Source organism: Mustelus asterias, chromosome 5 (assembly GCF_964213995.1).
Source record: "Mustelus asterias chromosome 5, sMusAst1.hap1.1, whole genome shotgun sequence".
NCBI lineage: Eukaryota > Metazoa > Chordata > Chondrichthyes > Carcharhiniformes > Triakidae > Mustelus > Mustelus asterias.
Genome location: NC_135805.1, coordinates 21,815,917 through 21,835,079, shown reverse-complemented (window position 1 = coordinate 21,835,079; position 19,163 = coordinate 21,815,917). Strand labels below are relative to the sequence as shown.

The following is a 19,163-nucleotide window of genomic DNA, read 5'->3' as shown; positions in this document are numbered from 1 at the left end:
CTAGGAGAAACTTTAAGGCACATACACACATACAGGGTTGTGAGGCTGTGGAATGCATTATCGGAGGGAATAATTGAAACAAAAACCAGGTTGACATTTAAGAACAAGACAGGTAAGTAGCTGAAGGAAAAGGGTATAAAAGGGAAATGAATATGGTGCAGGCAGATGGGATAAGGACCACCGTTTGTGTGGAGAATAAATAACAACTTGGACTGGTTGGCTGAGCAGCCCGTTTCTGTCTTGTAATGAGTCATCCCATTTTCAGTTGGCAATATGTTGTGCACACTGACCACTGCCAACAGAGGACAAGAATAGAGATGCAACATGCTGTTTGACGTTCTGGATTGTATTAGACCATTTTGTTAGCAAGATAGCAATTCAGAGAGTGAATATTTTGAGTATCAGTCAATCTTTCATGGTGTTTCACAAAAGAAATTAAGATCATGTGTAGAATTCAGGTGAATTGGTGTTAGAAAGATATAATTAGGGTAGGATGCATGGACATAACATTTTTAACATATGATAGTTAAGGAATGGCTGGCTAGAGCTATAATTTAAAATGAACTGATAAAAGAGTTATTGACACCAGTAAAGGGTGCCCAAAGACTACACCAACTTGTGAGGCATTCTCCATCCAGGTGCCGCAGTTACACATTACAATTTACCTCTAGGATCGTGTTTCCTCAGGATTAGTTTTTCCCGTAGCCGGCTCCTCTTTGCATTGAAGCAGTAGCCACTTCCGGCTGCACTCACCATCCTCACAAGGATGGACCTGGGAAAATTCAACGCAACACGAGTGAGATCCTTCTCTGCCAGTAAGTGAGGCAAATCGACATTTATCAGTGAGCAATTATATTTCTTTAACGTTCCTCACAACTTTGTCTCAGTGCTTTAAAAGGGAGGGTCACTAAATGAGTGGAAAAGTGGATGCAGAGAACAGCACAGCCAAAGAGAAGTGTTCTTAGGAAAGGAAGTAACAAGATGGAAGATATTAGCTAACAGGCTTCAACATGGTGGGGAATTGGAAGAAAGGATTCATATTTATGTGGCAACTGTGCTTTTAACTAATGTATTATTTTTAAAGTGTTTTTTTAAATTAATTCGGGGGATGTGGGCATCACTGGGTGGGCCAGCATTTATTCCCCATCCCTAATTACCCTTGAATTGAGTGGGCGGTTTGCTAGACATTTTAGTGGGTAATTATTGCTTGTGGATCTTGAGTCACCCGTAGGCCAGACTCAGTAAGGATGGCAGATTTCCTTCCCTAAAGGACATTAGTGAATCGGATGGATTTTTACGACAATCGACAACGGTTTCGTGGTCATCGTTAGACTTAATAATTCCAGATTTTTAATCGAATTCAAATTTCACCATCTGCCCTGGTGGGATTCGAAACCGGGTCCCTGGGTCATAACGCTGGGTCTCTAGACTACTAGTCCAGCGACGATACCACTGTGCCACTACCTCCCTGTCATTGGTAAGGTGTGGCCTGCAATGACAAAGTGAAGGACCAGAGCTAATCTGCTGTTGTGTAACTTTATGCTGGGAGCCATAAAATTATGCTGGGTGGGGTCAGAGGTGATCAGAGTATGGAACATAATGTCTTGCATTAGTTGTGGTTGGTCTCACAGAAGCAGGCCAGCTGACACAGGGACAGCATTGGTGCAATCCATTGTGGAAATGATTCCCAATATGAGAAAGTGAAAATGGAGGCATAATACACAACATTTTAGGATGAGCCCGTTAATCCCTAATTTTCCCACTTTTTGTCATCATTGCATGGGATTTGGGCATTGCTGGGGAAGGCCAACATTTATTTGGAGTGTGGGAGGAAACCGGAGCACCCGGAGGAAACCCACACAGACACGGGGAGAATGTGCAAACTCCACACAGCATTTTCATATGAATAAATGCCTCGCTAGGCCATTTTAGAAGGCAATTAAGAGAGTCAACCAGATTGTGTGCCTGGAGTCACATATAAGCCAGACCTAGTACGAACGGCATTTTTCCTTCCTTAAAGGAAAACTAAAGGAGGGCGGCACGGTGGCACAGTGGTTAGCACTCACAGCTCCAGGCACCCAGGTTCAATTCCAGCCTCAGGTCACTGTCTGTTTGGAGTTTGCACTTTCTCTCCGTGTCTACGTGGGTTTCCTCCGGGTGCTCCGGTTTCCTCCCACACTCCAAAGATGTGCGGGTTAGGTCGATTGGCCATGCTAAATTGATCCTAGTGTCAGGGGGATTAGCAGGGTAAATGAGGGTTATGGAAATAGGGCCTGGGTGGGATTGTGGTCTGTACAGACTCGACGGGCCAAATGGCCTCCTTCTGTACTGTAGGGATTCTATGATTTTAAAGGACACTGATGAACCAGTAGGAATTTATGACAAGCTGGCAGTTTCATGGTCACTATTACCGATTCGAGCTTTAATCCAGATTTATTTCTTTGAATTTAGTTTTCCCAACTGCCATGATGGGATATGAACTCATGTCTCCAGATTATTAGTCCATTAACATAATGACAATATTACCATACCCTTATTGAAAATCAAAGAACAAAGAACAATACAGCACAGGAACAGGCCCTTCAGCCCTCCAAGCCCGCGCCGCTCCCCGGTCCAGGATTGAATCCTGAATCCAGGATCCCCGCCCAATTTTCCAGCCTATCTACATACCAATATCCTATCCACCGAGCTGTCCCTCACAGCTACGATGCTTTGTTCATTACAATCTATTAAATCACCCCCACCCCCCCATTCCAGACCATGTGATCTCCAGGGAGAGGCGAAAACGCAGAGTGAAAAACCCCAGGGCCAATATGGGGGAAAAAAAATCTGGGAAATTCCTCTCCGACCCCCTGAGGCGATCGAAACGAGTCCAGGAGATCACAATGGCCCTGATCGGAAAATGCTTCCCAACCCTAGTCATTTCCACTTCCACGAACACCATATGAATTCCCTGCCCCCGAGACAGGTTCCCAACTATCCGCAGTCTCGCTCTGTACTGGCACCAGCAAGATGATCATAGATTGAAGCCTTGAAACGAGAAACCAGGAACAATTAGCCCGCGCCGCTCCCTGGTCCAAACTAGACCACTCTTTTGTATCCCTCCATTCCCACTCCGTTCATATAGCTGTCTAGATAAGTCTTAAACGTTCCCAGTGTGTCCGCCTCCACCACCTTGCCCGGCAACACATTCCAGGCCCCCACGACCCTCTGTGTGAAATATGTCCTTCTGATATCTGTGTTAAACCTCCCCCCCTTCACCTTGAACCTATGACCCCTCGTGAACGTCACCACCGACCCGGGGAAAAGCTTTCCACCGTTCACCCTATCTATGCCTTTCATAATTTTATACACCTCTATTAAGTCTCCCCTCATCCTCCGTCTTTCCAAGGAGAACAACCCCAGTTTCCCCAATCTCTCCTCATAACCAAGCCCCTCCATACCAGGCAACATCCTGGTAAACCTCCTCTGTACTCTCTCCAAAGCCTCCACGTCCTTCTGGTAGTGTGGCGACCAGAACTGGACGCAGTATTCCAAATGCGGCCGAACCAACGTTCTATACATCTGCAACATCAGACCCCAACTTTTATACTCTATGCCCCGTCCTATAAAGGCAAGCATGCCATATGCCTTCTTCACCACCTTCTCCACCTGTGACGTCACCTTCAAAGATCTGTGGACTTGCACACCCAGGTCCCTCTGCGTCTCTACACCCTTTATGGTTCTTCCATTTATCGTGTAGCTCCTCCCTACATTATTCCCACCAAAATGCATCACTTCGCATTTATCAGGATTGAACTCCATCTGCCATTTCCTTGCCCAAATTTCCAGCCTATCTATATCCTTCTGTAGCCTCTGACAATGTTCCTCACTATCTGCAAGTCCTGCCAGTTTTGTGTCGTCCGCAAACTTACTGATCACCCCAGTTACTCCTTCTTCCAGATCATTTATATAAATCACAAACAGCAGAGGTCCCAATACAGAGCCCTGCGGTACACCACTAGTCACAGGCCTCCAGCCGGAAAAAGACCCTTCCACTACCACCCTCTGTCTTCTATGACCAAGCCAGTTCTCCACCCATCTAGCCACCTCCCCCTTTATCCCATGGGATCCAACCTTTTTCACTAGCCTACCATGAGGGACTTTGTCAAATGCTTTACTAAAGTCCATATAGACAACATCCACAGCCCTTCCTTCGTCAACCATTTTGGTCACTTCTTCAAAAAAAAACACCACCAGGTTCGTGAGGCATGACCTCCCTCTCACAAAACCATGTTGACTATCGTTAATGAGTTTATTCCTTTCTAAATGCGCATACATCCTATCTTTAAGAATCTTCTCCAACAACTTCCCCACCACGGACGTCAAGCTCACCGGCCTATAATTACCCGGGTTATCCTTCCTACCCTTCTTAACTAACGGGACCACATTGGCTATCCTCCAATCCTCTGGGACCTCACCTGTGTCCAGTGACGAGACAAAGATTTGCGTCAGAGGCCCAACGATTTCACCTCTCGTCTCCCTGAGCAGCCTTGGATAGATTCCATCAGGCCCTGGGGATTTGTCAGTCTTTATATTCTCTAACAAACCTAACACTTCCTCCTTTGTAATGGAGATTTTCTCCAACGGTTCAACACTCCCCTCCGAGACACTCCCAGTCAACACATCCCTCTCCTTAGTGAATACCGACGCAAAGTATTCATTTAGGATCTCCCCTACCTCTTTGGGCTCCAAGCATAAGTCCCCACTTTTGTCCCTGAGAGGTCCGATTTTTTCCCTAACAACCCTTTTGTTCCTAACGTATGAATAAAATGCCTTGGGATTCTCCTTAATCCTGTCTGCCAAGAACATTTCGTGACCCCTTTTTGCTCTTCTAATTCCCCGTTTGAGTATTTTCCTACTTTCATTATACTCATCCAGAGCTCCCTCCGTTTTTAGCTGCTTGGACCTAACATACGCCTCTCTTTTCCTTTTGACCAGTCCCTCAATTTCCCTGGTTATCCACGGTTCTCTAATCCTACCCTTCCTATCCTTCTTTTTTACAGGCACATGCTTGTCCTGTAGCCCTAACAACCGTTCCTTAAAAGACTGCCACATACCAGATGTGGATTTACCCTCAAACAGCCTCTCCCAATCAAGAGCTGCCAATTTCTGCCTGATCCCAATAAAGTTAGCCTTCCCCCAATCCAACACCTTACCCTTGGGACACCACTCATCCTTTTCCATCACTATCCTAAAGCTAACAGAATTGTGGTCACTATTTGCCACATGTTCCCCAACCAAAACTTTGAAGACCTGACCGGGCTCATTCCCCAGCACCAGGTCCAGTATAGCCCCCTCTCTAGTTGGGCTGTCCACATATTGTTCCAACGAACCCTCCTGTACACATTTTACAAATGCCTCACCATCCAGAGTCCCTGCCCTCAGCGATTTCCAGTCTATACCAGGGAAATTGAAGTCTCCCACTACAACAACCCTATATTTCCTGCACCTATCCAGTATCTCCTGACATATCCATTCTTCCACTTCCCTTGGGCTGTTGGGGGGCCTGTAGTACACCCCCAACATAGTGACTGCGCCTTTCCTGTTTCTAAGCTTCATTTATCTACTAGAGGTATTTTCAAGTTGGGCATTTCTTAATTTTGTTCTTCAAATAGAACTTAAAAGATAAACTTTGTCTCATAAATTACTCCCTCTTAAAGTTTAAAGTTTTTATTTATTAGTCACAAATAAGGCTTACATTAACGCTGCAATGAAGTTACTGTGAAATTCCCCTAGTCGCCAGAGTCCGGCTTCTGTTCAGGTCAATGCACCTAACCAGAACATCTTTCAGACTGTGGGAGGGAACCGGAGCACCCGGAGGAAATCCACGCAGACACGGGGAGAATGTGCAAACTCCACACAGACAGTGACCCAAGCCGGGAATCGAACCCGGGTCCCTGGTGCTGTGAGGCAGCAGTGCTAACCACTGTACCACCGTGCTGCCCACAAGAGCGGCTACTCAAGGGTTAAAATACACCACTAATATACACACCACTCAAGGGTTAAAATAAAATTTTCACTTTCCACGAATTAGGTGCGGCCAATGTAACATGTTTGAATAATAGCGGGAGTTAATGAGGTGCACAGCCTACCAACTTCTCAGAAACATGATTTAAAAACACGATTTGCACATTTTCTTCCCTCGCCTTCTTCTCACATCTCAACTCCAGGAATATTTTACATATGCCCGTTCTTCACGGATGACTCTGAACGGTATTGGCACATTGTTTCAGTGGGAGGTGCATCACTGCAGAACATAAGCCTGCCCTCTTACAGCAGCCACCTAACAGGAGTCACTGGATAGCAGGCAGAAGAGGAATACGGGATGGTTTTTAACTCTCTCTCCCCTCAGAGACATGATGTGGAAATTCCGGCATTGGACTGGGGTGGGGACAGTAAGAAGTCTCAAAACACCAGGTTAAAGTCCAACAGCTCGTGCTACCAAATAAACCTGTTGGACTTTAACCTGGTGTTGTGAGACTTCTTACTGCGCCCTCAGACAGCAAGGGCAGTCACAGCATCCCCACAGATGCAAAGTTTTTAAAAGTTTATTTATTGTCACAAGTAGGCTTACATTAACACTGCAATGAAGTTACTGTGAAAGTCCCCTAGTCGCCACACTCCAGCGCCTGTTCGGGTAACACTGAGGGAGAATTTAGCGTGGCCAATTCACCTAATCAGCACGTTTTTTGGACTGTGGGAGGAAACCGGAGTACCCGGGGGAAACCCATGCAGACATGGGGAGAACGTGCAAACTCCCCATAGACAGTGACCCAAGCCAGGAATCGAACCCAGGTCCCTGGCGCTATGAGGCAGCCGTGCCACTGTTCCAACCTGCTGGCCTCATTAGGAGGTGTAAAGCTCACAATAGTCAGGAATCAAATCTGTGACCTTCCAACTTACGCATTTCCATGAAACTCAGACTGACCATAAACTGGTCTTAGCAAAGGAGTTTAACAACAACAATAACAACAACCTTTTAGATGATGACAGGGATATCATATACTTCCAGCAATTTTGTCAGAACGTTATCCCTGTCTACAGCATGAGTGTACTAAAAGTCTTGGTATCTTACCAACCGGTACTAAAAATACAATAGAATACTTAGAATCTGCACCTATTGGGAGTGGATGAAGTGTGATGGTTTGTGTACACTGACTAAAGGTCACTGGAGCTGTTTATTGCCTTTCACAGTCAGTCCAACAACACAAGCTCATAGCCTGAGTCACAACGCTTTCATTCATTAAAACCCATAATGTTTCTGAGATACGTAGTACACTAAAGCCTAGAAATTATGCCGTGCGATATTGTATAAACCCTTAACATCCATTAAAAATAGCAAGGGAATCTGGTACACTTTAAGCATGTGTAACAGTTTAATCTTTCACAGTAACACTGCAGTGTTTGGAAATATACACCACACTATGAATATTCAAATTAGGAGCAGAAGGCCATTCAGCCGCTCAAGCCTGCTCTGCTATTCAATAAGGTCATTGCTGATCTAATTGTGGACTCAACTCCACATGAACCTCACTCCTGATAAGCTTTGATTGACAGGCAGAGTGTGATTGAATGTTCATCAAGCAGCTGCAGCACCCAAAGGTCAACAGCACCCAGGACAGAGATGTTTGATTGACCAGTGCCCCCCTGAGTGGTCTGAAAACCAGTCCCTCCCTCACTGGTCCAGTGTTACTGTTGTAGCAACTACCCACTGGAATAGAGCGCACCAAAGCTTCCACTGACAGCACCTCTCTGCCTCTACCATGGCGAAAGATGTGGAGATGCTGGCGTTGGACTGGGGTAAGCACAGTAAGAAGTCTCACAACACCAGGCTAAAGTCCAACAGGTTTATTTGGAATCATGAGCTTTCGGAGTGTTGCTCTTCCACTCACCTGATGAAGGAGCAGCGCTCCGAAAGCTCGTGATTCCAGATAAACCTGCTGGAGTTTACTCTGGTGTTGTGAGACTTCTTACTATGGTGAAAGATGAGAACAGCAAAATTATTGGAAGACCAACACTCAAACATACCCTCCAAGACACAAACCAGCTTCACCTCGTCATGTACTGCCAGGCCTTCATAGTCACCGGGCAGCACAGTGGCACAGTAGTTAGCACTGCTGCCTCACAACACCAGGGACCCGAGTTCGATTCCCGGCTTGGGTCACTGTGTGCAGCCTGCACATTTTCCCCGTGTCTGCGTGGGTTTCCTCAGGGTGCTCCAGTTTCCTCCCACAGTCTGAAAGACGTGCTGGTTAGGTGTATTGGCCATGCTAAATTCTCCCTCAGTGTACCTGAACAGGCGCCGGAGTGTGGCGACTAGGGGATTTTCACAGTAACCTCATCGCAGCGTTAATGTAAGCCTACTTGTGACACTGATAGATAAACTTAAAACTGGGTCAAAGTCCTGGAATTCCTAACCAATGAGACCATCACTGCAGCAGTCCAAGGAGACAGCCCCTCCCCCTCAGGGGAAGCTGGTACCAATTGCAGCCTTACCAGCATCACCCACACGTTGCAAACAAACTGAAAAAAATCCACATAAATACGCATTATGTGAACAATCGTGCTAATTGAAAAATTGAGAGTTTGACTTAAAGAGCAGTCAACAAACATATGAAATGATCACGGAAACTCAGCATTGAGAGTTGAAAATTAAGATTTAGGAACTGGAGACTATCATTATTATTAAAAATCTTTCCTAATCTCCAACACAGACCAGATGGATCAAAACGGTTTTTTCTGGTCTTACACAAGCAATGTTCTTGCCATGGCTGAGCCAAGATCTTGTCCCATGTTTCCATTTGTCAATGTCAAAACCTCACTGAATACAAAGGTGAGACAGTTTAGAGCGATAACCAGGCTTAACAAACATACATTATAGACCCAGTCACACCAATAAAACCCTGCAGTGAGGTCATTTTTAGACAATGCATACAGGGCTTAAGATAATAGCAGCCTTTGAGTAAAATACTTCCACATTTCAGTTTGGACTAAAAGCAGACACTGAATGGATTTGATCCCGCTAAGTGACTTCATTTGTGCAATATAGGGAGGTTGGCATAACAATCAACTCTCATCATCTGAATACCTCTGGTCTCAAATTACACTGAAGAGGAGACAAGCCGGAAAAACCTCTCTTCAGATAGTGCTGCTGCAAAAGTTAGCTTATTTCCTTCAGAACAAAAGTAAAATACTGCAAGATGCTGGAAATCTGAAATAACAACACAAAATGCTGGATAAACCCAGCAGCATCTGTGGAGAGAGAAAAACAGAGCTGAAGTTTCGGATCTAAATGATCTTTCTTGGGCGGCAAGGTGGTTAGCACCGCTGCCTCATAGCGCCAGGGACCCGGGTTCGATTCCGGCCTTGGGTGGCTGCCTGTGTGAAGTTTGTACGTTCCCACCTCTCTGGGTGCTCCAGTTTCCACCCACATTCCAAAGGTGTGCAACCAAAGGAGAAAATGCTGGAAAATCTCAGCAGGTCTGGCAGCATCTGTAAGGAGAGGAACGAGTTGACGTTTCGAGTCCAGATGACCCTTTGTCAACAATGCAAAGATGTGCAGGTTAGGTGGATTGGCCATGCTAAATTGCCCCTTAGTGTCCCAAGATGTACAGGATAGGGGGATTAGTGGGGTAAATACATGGGTTTACAGGAATAGGGTGGGGATGGGCCTGGATGAGATGCTGAGTCAGTGCAGAACCAATTGGGCTGAATGGCCTCCTTTTGCACTGCAGGGATTCTATGATTCTACAGAACAGTTCTGTACAGACCAGACCGGGTGAGGGCAGCAGATTTCCTCCCCCAAGAGACATCAGTGAGTCAGACCTTCTGGTAGTTGGATGGTCACCATTAGATAGTAGCTTCTTATTCCAGATTTAATTATTAACTGAATTTAAATTCCTCAGCTGTTGTGGTGGGATTTGAACTCATTAAGTCATTTCTAAACAATGCGTACATGGAGAAAATAGGAGCCTGTTCCCGGATCATTAGCTCAGGCCTTTGGGTCACGAGTCCAGTAACATAACCACAGTGCCATCGATTCCTATAACTAAAATACAGCCGACTTCACTTCACTCAAATTTGAGTTTGAAGAATGGTTCAATTCGAACTTCTATTCCAATGAATTAACATTTTTAAATGCAAGAAAAAATTGAAGTAACAAGGTGCGTGGAAGCAAGATAGTTCTTCTGTTGCTCTTTGTTAATGAAAATGATTCTCTAAAGTCCCAGTGTAGAGAGGTGGAATTGGTGAAGATAAATTACACCCGATTTTCTTTGCCTGTGGGACAAAACACACAATCAGGATAGAATCGGATTGCTAACCACAGGATCTGATTTTTACCATATTTTCATCAGTGATTAGACCAGAGAACTGGTGGCTTCCCTTTCCCCCCTTTTCCTCAATTTTACCTCTCCCCCACACTCCATCATTATGAAGTGCTTCGAAAGGCTAGTCATGGCACGAATCAATTCCAGCCTCCCGGACTACCTGGATCCACTACAGTTCGCCTACCGCTGCAACAGGTCCACAGCAGACACCATCTCCCTGGCCCTGCACTCAACCCTGAAACACCTGGATAACAAGGACATCTATGTCAGACTCCTATTTATTGACTACAGCTCAGCCTTCAACACTATTATTCCCATGAAACCCATCTCCAAACTCCGTGGCCTGGGCCTCGGCTCCTCCCTCTGCGACTGGATCCTGAACTTCCTAACTCACAGACCACAATCAGTAAGGATAGGCAACAACACCTCCTCCATGATCATCCTCAACACCGGTGTCCCACAAGGCTGTGTTCTCAGCCCCCTACTATACTCCTTATACATCTATGGCTGTGTGGCCAAATTCCCCTCCAATTCAATTTTCAGGTTTGCTGACGACACCACCGTAGTGGGTTGGATCTCAAACAATGATGAGACAGAGTACAGGAATGTGATAGAGAATCTGGTGAACTGGCGTGGCAACAATAATCTCTCCCTCAATGTCAACAAAACAAAGGAGATTGTCATCGACTTCAGGAAGCGTAGAGGAGAACATGCCCCTATCCACATCAAAGGGGGCGAAATAGAAATGGTCAAGAGCATTAGGTTTTTAGGTGTCCAGATCACCAACAACCTGTCCTGGTTCCCCCCATGCCGACACTATAGTTAAGAAAGCCCACCAACGCCTCTACTTTCTCAGAAAACTAAGGAAATTTGGTATGTCAGCTACGACTCTCACCAACTTTTACAGATGCACCATGGAAAACATTCTTTCTGGTTATACCACAGTTTGGTATGGCTCCTGCTCTGCCCAAGACCACAAGGAACTACAAAAAGGTGAATGTAGCCCAATCCATCACACAAACCAGCCTCCCATCCATTGACTCTACACTTCCCGCTGCCTCGGCAAAGCAGCCAGCATAATTAAGGAACCCACGCACCCTGGACATTCTCTCTTCCACCTTCTTCCATCAGGAAAAAGATACAAAAGTCTGAGGTCACGTACCAACTGACTCAAGAACAGCTTCTTCCCTGCTGCTGTCAGACTTTTGAATGGACCTACCTCGCATTAATTTGACCTTTCTTTACACCCTAGCTATGACTGTAACACTACATTCTGCACTCTTTCCTTTCCTTCTGTATGAATGGTATGTTTTGTCTGTATAGCGCGCAAGAAACAATACTTTTCACTATGTTAATACATTGTGACAATAATAAATCAAATCAAATCATATTTTCATCAGTGATTAAACCAGAGAACTGGTGGCTTCCTTTTCCCCCTTTTTCTCAATTTTACCTCTCTCCCACTCATCTCCCCCCTCCCCCATATCTTCATCTGTCACAGTTTACCCTCTGATTTCAGCTTCTCTGCCGTTTGGCCATTCACACCTTCTATTCTCTCTATAGACTCTCTTAGCTCCTCTTAGACTTTCCCCTGGTTTCTGTGGCTTTGACTCATCTTTCATTCCCTCCCCCTGCAGTATAAATATCTCCCACTTTCTATGCCTTTTAGCTTTGACAAAGGGTCATCTGGACTCGAAACGTCAGCTCTTTTCTCTCCTTACAGATGCTGCCAGACCTGCTGAGATTATCCAGCATTTTCTCTTTCGGTTTCAGATTCCAGCATCTGCAGTAATTTGCTTTTATTTAACTGATGGTTTTACTGGTTCAAGGCTGTGCACTAAATCCAAACATTTAAAGAACAAATACACCTATTTTTGATAGTGGGGGGTTGATGTACCCATCAAGGGTACAATGCTTCATTCAGTCCATCTTGGACATCCTGACAGATTCTAGCCAGCAGATGGACAGCTTTAGACTCATGAGGATCATGGGGTGGCTTGGTGGCACAGTGGTTAGCACAGTGCCTCACAGCGCCAGGGATCCAGGTTCGATTCCCAGCTTGGGCCACTGTCTTTGTGAAGTCTGCACCTTCTCCCCGTCTCTGCGTGGGTTTCCTCCAGGTGAAACATAGAAACAAGAAGCAGGATTAGGCCATTCAGCCCTTCGAGCCTGCTCCGCCATTCATTTTGATCATGGCCGATCATCGACACCCCTTCCCCCATATCCCTCGAGTCCCAAGAGCTATATCTAATTTCTCCTTGTAATTAGTCAACATGTTGGCCTCACCTAAATTCTGTGGTAGTGAATTCAACACATTCACCACCCGCTGGGTGAAGAAATTTCTCCTCACCTCACTTCTAAAAGGTTACCCTCAAACTATGACCTCGAGTTCTGAACTCCCCCATCACTGGGAACATTCTTTCTAAATCTACCCTGTCTAATCACGTTAGAATTTTATAAGTTTCTATGAGATCCCCTCTCACTCTTCTAAACTCCAGTGAATATAATCCTAACTGACTTAGTCTCTCCTCATATGACAGACCTGCCATCCCAGGAATCAGCCTGGTAAAGCTTCGCTGTACTCCCTCTACAGCAAGGACATCCTTCCTCAGATAAGGACACCAAAACTGCACAAAATACTGCAGGTGTGGCCTCACGAACCCTGTACAATTGCAGCAAAAACATCCCTATCCTCAAATCCTCTTGCTATGAAGGCCAACATACCATTTGCCTTCTTTACTGCCTGCTGTAACTGCGCGCTTACTTTCAGCAACTGGGAGTCATTGTTCCAGATTCTCTTAAGGTTAACGTGCAGGTTCAGTCGGCAGTTAGGAACGCAAATGCAATGTTAGCATTCATGTCGAGAGGGCTAGAATACAAGAGCAGGGATGTACTTCTGAGGCTGTATAAAGCTTTGGTAAGACCATATTTGGAGTATTGTGAGCAGTTTTGGGCCCCATATCTAAGGAAGGATGTGCTGACCTTGGAAAGGGTCCAGAGGAGGTTCACAAGAATGATCCCTGGAATGAAGAGCTTGCCGTATGAGGAACGGTTGAAGACTCTGGGTCTGTACTCGTTGGAGTTTAGAAGGATGAGGGGGGATCTTATTGAAACTTACAGGATACTGTGAGGCCTGGATAGAGTGGACGTGGAGAGGATATAGGAAAAACTAGAACCGGAGGGCACAACCTCAGGGTAAAGGGACGATCCTTTAAAACAGAGATGAGGAAGAATTTCTTCAGCCAGAGAGTGGTAAATCTGTGGAACTCTTTGCTGCAGAAGGCTGTGGAGACCAGGTCATTCAGTGTCTTTAAGACAGAGATAGATAGGTTCTTGATTAATAAACGTGTCAGGGTTATGGGGAAAAGGCAGGAGAATGGGGATGAGAAAAATATCAGCCATGATTGAATGGCGGAGCAGATTCGATGGGCCGAGTGGCCTAATTCTGCTCCTATGCCTTATGGTCTTATGGATTGATGCATGAGGACTCCATGATCTTATTGAGTAATCACCTCTCTAAATTTATACCCATTCAAGTAATAATCTGTCTTCTTCTTATTGCTATCAAAGTGTATAACCTCACATTTATCCACATTATACTGCATCTGCCATGCTGATGCCCACACACACAGTCCGTCCAAATCACACTGAATAACTTTTGCATCCTCCTCACAGCTCATCCTCTCATCCAACTTTGTCTCATCTGCAAATTTGGAGATAATACATTCAGTTCCCTCTTCCAAATCATTAATATATGAATGTGAACAGTTGGGGTCCTAGCACAGATCCCTGCAGAACCTCACTCGTCACTGACTGCCAATCAGAAAAAGACCCATTTATGCCAACTCTTTGTTTCCTATCTGCTAACCAGCTCTCTATCCATCTCAAGACATTACCTGCAATCCCATGTGCTTTAACTTTACATAGTAGTCTGTTATGTGAAACCTTGTCAAAAGCCTTCTGAAAGTCTAACTAAACCACATCCACTGGTTCTCCTTGGTCAACTCTACTAGTTACATCCTCAAAGAATTCCAATAGATTCATCAAGCATGATTTCCCTTTTGTAAATCCATGCTGACTTTGTCTGATTATACCACTGCCTTCCAAATGCCGAGTTATGAAATCCTTGATTATTGACTCTAGCAACTTCCCCGGGTGCTCCGGTTTCGTCCCACAGCCCAAAGACGTGCTGGTTAGGTACATTGGCCACGCTAAATTCTCTCTCAGTGTACCCGAACAGGTGCCGGAGTGTGGCGACTAGGGGATTTTCACAGTAACTTCATTGCAGTGTTAATGTAAGCCAACTTGTGACACCAATAAATAAACTCTAAAAATCATGTGTTAGGACCAGTTTGGGGGTGGGGGAGTTGAGGAACCAGCAAAGTTGGAATTGGTATTGTATAAGGATCTGAAATCACCTCAGTGACTCTTCACATATAAAGCAGCCATTCTATAAGTGAGAGAAACCCTGACTGGGGGGTGCAGAGTGCCACTGACAGCAGCTGAGGAACAACCATATTTCTTCCCTCCCACCACCAAAATGAGAAATATGATAGATGAATAATTTCCTCCAAAAAGGAAGTGACTCAAAAATAATTAGAAGAAAAACAAAGTGCAACTGATAAAAAGATATCAAAGAATCAAGTACAAGACCGTCAGAAGGACAAACAGTAAGTAATGCAAATAGTTACTGCTGAAATGGAAATAACAGATACCCAGCACGGCAATTACAGTGAAGTGGCTCTGACGTACACAAAGTGAACTATTTCCTACAGCGAATGACAACAGAAAAGACCAAACCCTTCAAACCACAACTTTTTACACACTAAAACAGGACGGATTTCTTTGTGTTCCTGGCCAGCCCTGCCCTCGCTACAGGTGCCTCTGAAACAGTGCCACAAAAGAAAAAATGTGCAATCCTGGTCAGATGAAAGGTTGTTTGAAGCAAAAGTCACGCTCACTCTTCAGTGAAATACCAATAAGATTGCAGAAACCCTCCCCTCCACACTGCCGACCCAGGGATGTAATTCACAAGCCTGGCCCTCCAATTAATAGACATTGTGAAAGGGGTTTTCGCTCCCAACCTTTCACCTAGATTATCATATCAGCACCATTTTAAAATAAGCAAATACAAACTAACACTGCATGCTGTCAAGCTGCGTTTATATAGTGACATTTTTAAAAATTGGATTGCTGAAGCATGGCATCTGTATGCTAATGTTCTACATATACGCTGCTACACCTCGCTCTGTCACCCTGGCCTACTGCTGTGCGAGTTAATGATTCTTGCTGCCAAGTAATGGGATCAAGACATAGAAGGCATTGCTGAAGGGACTGTGGATTTCCCACCCCACTGTATGAAGACAGAGAGAGAGAGACAGCATGTCTTTACCACTTCACCATATTAAGGGAGAGAGTGTGGATCTCCCACTCCTCTGTGTTAAAAGTAGGTACCCCATAAGTAGAGAAAAATTATTGTGGAATCACAGGGCTGCTCTAGCAGTTGTTAAACTTCTTACTAGCACACTCCAGCAGTGGATTCACTGTGACACAGTCCGGAGTATATAGCAGCCCAAGGAGGTCCAGGGAATTAGGTTATATTTTCTTTCCTATTATCTCCATTCCCTCCCAGGTATATGGTTCCACTGCTGCTGGCTACATTCTAGCATTTCACCAATGGAGTATTTCCTCATTCTCAACTGTGAGGATCGACAGTCCCATAGTATTCAAGGAGTATCAAATCCCTGCCCAGTCTGGTAATTATCTGATGTCCAAACATACGCATTTTCCATAAGGGGACACTAAACTCACCCACTAACTTGATGCAAATTTAGGGCCAGATCAGGGATCTTCCCATGACTCTCTACCATATCACAGAATCTCTGCAGTGCAGAAAGAGGCCATTCGGCCCATCAAGCCTGCAACAACAACAATCCAACCCAGGCCTCATCCCTGTCAAACCCCATGTATTTACCCTGCACATCTCCCTGACACAAAGGGGCAATTTAGCATGGCGAATCCATCTAACCCGCACATCTTTGGTCTGTGGGAGGAAACCGGAGCACCCGGAGGAAACCCAGACACTGGGAGAACGTGCAAACTCCTCACAGACAGTGACCCAAGCCGGGAATCGAACTCGGGTCCGTGGCGCTGTGAGGCAGCAGTGGTAACCACTGTGCCACCGTGCTGCTCCAGCAATGAATTTACAAACCATTTACAAGTCATCGGAAATTTTTTTTTTGACGAAGTAATTCCCCTAATTCCAACATTACTCACATCATTGCGTGGCTTATGATAACATAGGAACTGCTAAATGAAAATGATCAAAGTCCATCTAGTTCACCATTAGTCATGTAACACATTGATAATGAATTTCTTAACTAATCATACCTGTTAATGAGTCTCCATCAGCACCAGACACAAAGCAAAGAAAGCACCAGTGCTGGGGAACTTGAGGCATTTTCCTGCATAAAATCATTTGCCACCTACCTGACCAATTACCAAATGTACTCAAATCCTGCTCGAGTTTAACCTGTTCAGGCTTCGAATCTTCTACCTTGTATCATTCGCTATTAAACCATTGCACTTGTGATCCAGAGCAACAGACCATTGATGAAGATGGTGAACAAAATAGGTCCCCAAAATGTGCCATGGTACTCCATATTCTCCCTGTACCAACACCCTCTGGCTTCTATGAATCATCCAATAGCATAGCCAATGCAAAATATTGCCTCTAATATCCACTAACTTTATTTTCCGTATCACCCTTTCCGGAGAGACCATATCAGAGGCTTTACTGAGATCCAAATACTCCTCAGGCACTGCCCTCTTATCAAGCTGTTACACCCGCAGGAAAATGCAACAAGTTAAATTGCAAGGTATCCCCTTTCTGAATCAATATTGACTATCATTTAATGATTAATTTTCCATCCAGATGTTCCAGGATCTTATCTAAGACAAGGACTTCCCTTAACCGTACCCACAATGGATGTCAAACACAATGGTGTGAGTCACATTTGCTCCTTCATTTGATTGTAGGAGTAACAGAAGTCTTTCTCCAATCCCCAGGCACCTGCATGGTATTCAGTGATGTCTGGAAGACTTTTGCCCACCTTGCTGCTATTTCCTGCTTCTAATTTGTATGTTTCGTAAGCTGGCATGACTGTTCACCAACCACGCTGGCAGCAATGTGAAAAAGTGCTGCATCTTATCTCCACAACACCCTCTAGTTCCCTAATAAAGTAATCCTTGATTAAAAACGGAGGCAAAAAAAACTTTAGTATTTTTTGTAATTATTAACAATGATTATATTGTTTTGTAAATAATACAAGTATTGACTTACTTTGATTTGCTCTTGGCAACTGCAATCGTCCAACATTAAAAAAAAAGAAAGAAAGAATATTAGTTCACTTAAATATACTCAGCTTCAGAGTGCCACATTACAATCTGAACAAAATCAATATTATAATATTGGAGTTTGCACATTCTCCTCGTGTCTGCGTGGGTTTCCTCCAGTGCTCCGGTTTCCTCCCACAGTCCGAAGATGTGCGGGTTAGGTTGATTGGCCATGCTCAAAATTGCCCCTTAGTGTCCTGAGATGCGTAGGTTAGAGGGATTAGTGGGTAAATATGTAGGGATATGGGGGTAGGGCCTGGGTGGGATTGTGGTCGGTGCAGACTCGATGGGCCGAATGGCCTCTTTCTATACTGTAGGGTTTCTATGATAATAAAATAACCATTTACAAAATCCACCAATATGCCCCACACCACAAATCTACAATAAAGACTCCTCAGGAAAATTCACTGCATTCAATAGTTAATTAACACAATTCCCGAGTATATTTTTCATTCTTGTGACATTAATCACATATTGGACGACTCCTTTGTAATCAATCTGTTACAGTTGCCTTTTGGCTTGAATCATATTCAATAAAGTGGAATAAAATTCAATGACAGGTGTTCTATGAGCTACTCACTCGTGTACTTAACACAGAATATTAGCATCACCTAGTGATAGGAACAGAGCCTTACAACAGGAGAGTTCATGACCAATACATTCACGTATCTGCTTGGCCATTACTCAAAATGAACATTGCGCTGCAAGCGTTGCAGGCAGGGCAACAAGGCCAAGGGCGCCGCAGACAGAGCAGCAGGCCGAGTGTGCTGTATGCGGGATCAGAATAAAGTGAAATATACTTCCCATGCTGGTTAAAGATAACAAATGCCTGAACTTAGTCACTACTTCAATACTTATCAATGTGGCGTAGCTGGTAGTACGCATGCTTCGGAGTCAGAAGACTACTGTTTCCAGCTTTGTTCAGGATTTGTGCTGTAGGATTGAATCTGGACTATTCCTCAATGTATTGCTGAGAGAATGTTGCAGTGTTGGGTCTACCTGTTCTGGCAAACATTAAAGGATGACTAAAACTACATAAAAAGAGGGGAGGGGGGAAAAAAAATCAAGAAATATAAAATCTTTTGTAATGTTTAAGAGTAAAAAAGGCTGGAGTTTTAACGTGATGATCTTTCATCAGAACTCAACCACAGGTTCTGAAGGGTCAATCTGAAATACTAACTCTGTTTCTCTCCACAGATGCACATGACTTGCTAATTTTTTCCAGCTTTATTTATTCTTATTTTAGATTTCCAGTGTCAGCAGTATTTTGCTTTTAGTCTTGATGTTAAACTTTATGCCAACTTAAGCCAACTCAGATGGGGCTGTCTAGAACAAAGAACAAAGAACAGTACAGCACAGGAAGCAGGCCCTTCGGCCCTCCAAGCCTGTGCCTATGGG

General features: G+C 44.6%; 1 protein-coding gene across 1 annotated transcript in view; it reads right to left on the bottom strand.

The window, feature by feature from the left end:
• mrpl33 (mitochondrial ribosomal protein L33) overlaps window positions 1-19,163 on the bottom strand; it is a 72,527-nt gene that overhangs the window by 6,257 nt on the left and 47,107 nt on the right. The window contains exons 3-4 of the mRNA XM_078213529.1: window positions 17,713-17,731; window positions 666-772 (exon numbers count right to left, since the gene is read on the bottom strand). Coding sequence (XP_078069655.1) covers window positions 666-772; window positions 17,713-17,731 — 126 coding nt within the window. The remainder of the gene's footprint in view (window positions 1-665; window positions 773-17,712; window positions 17,732-19,163) is intronic.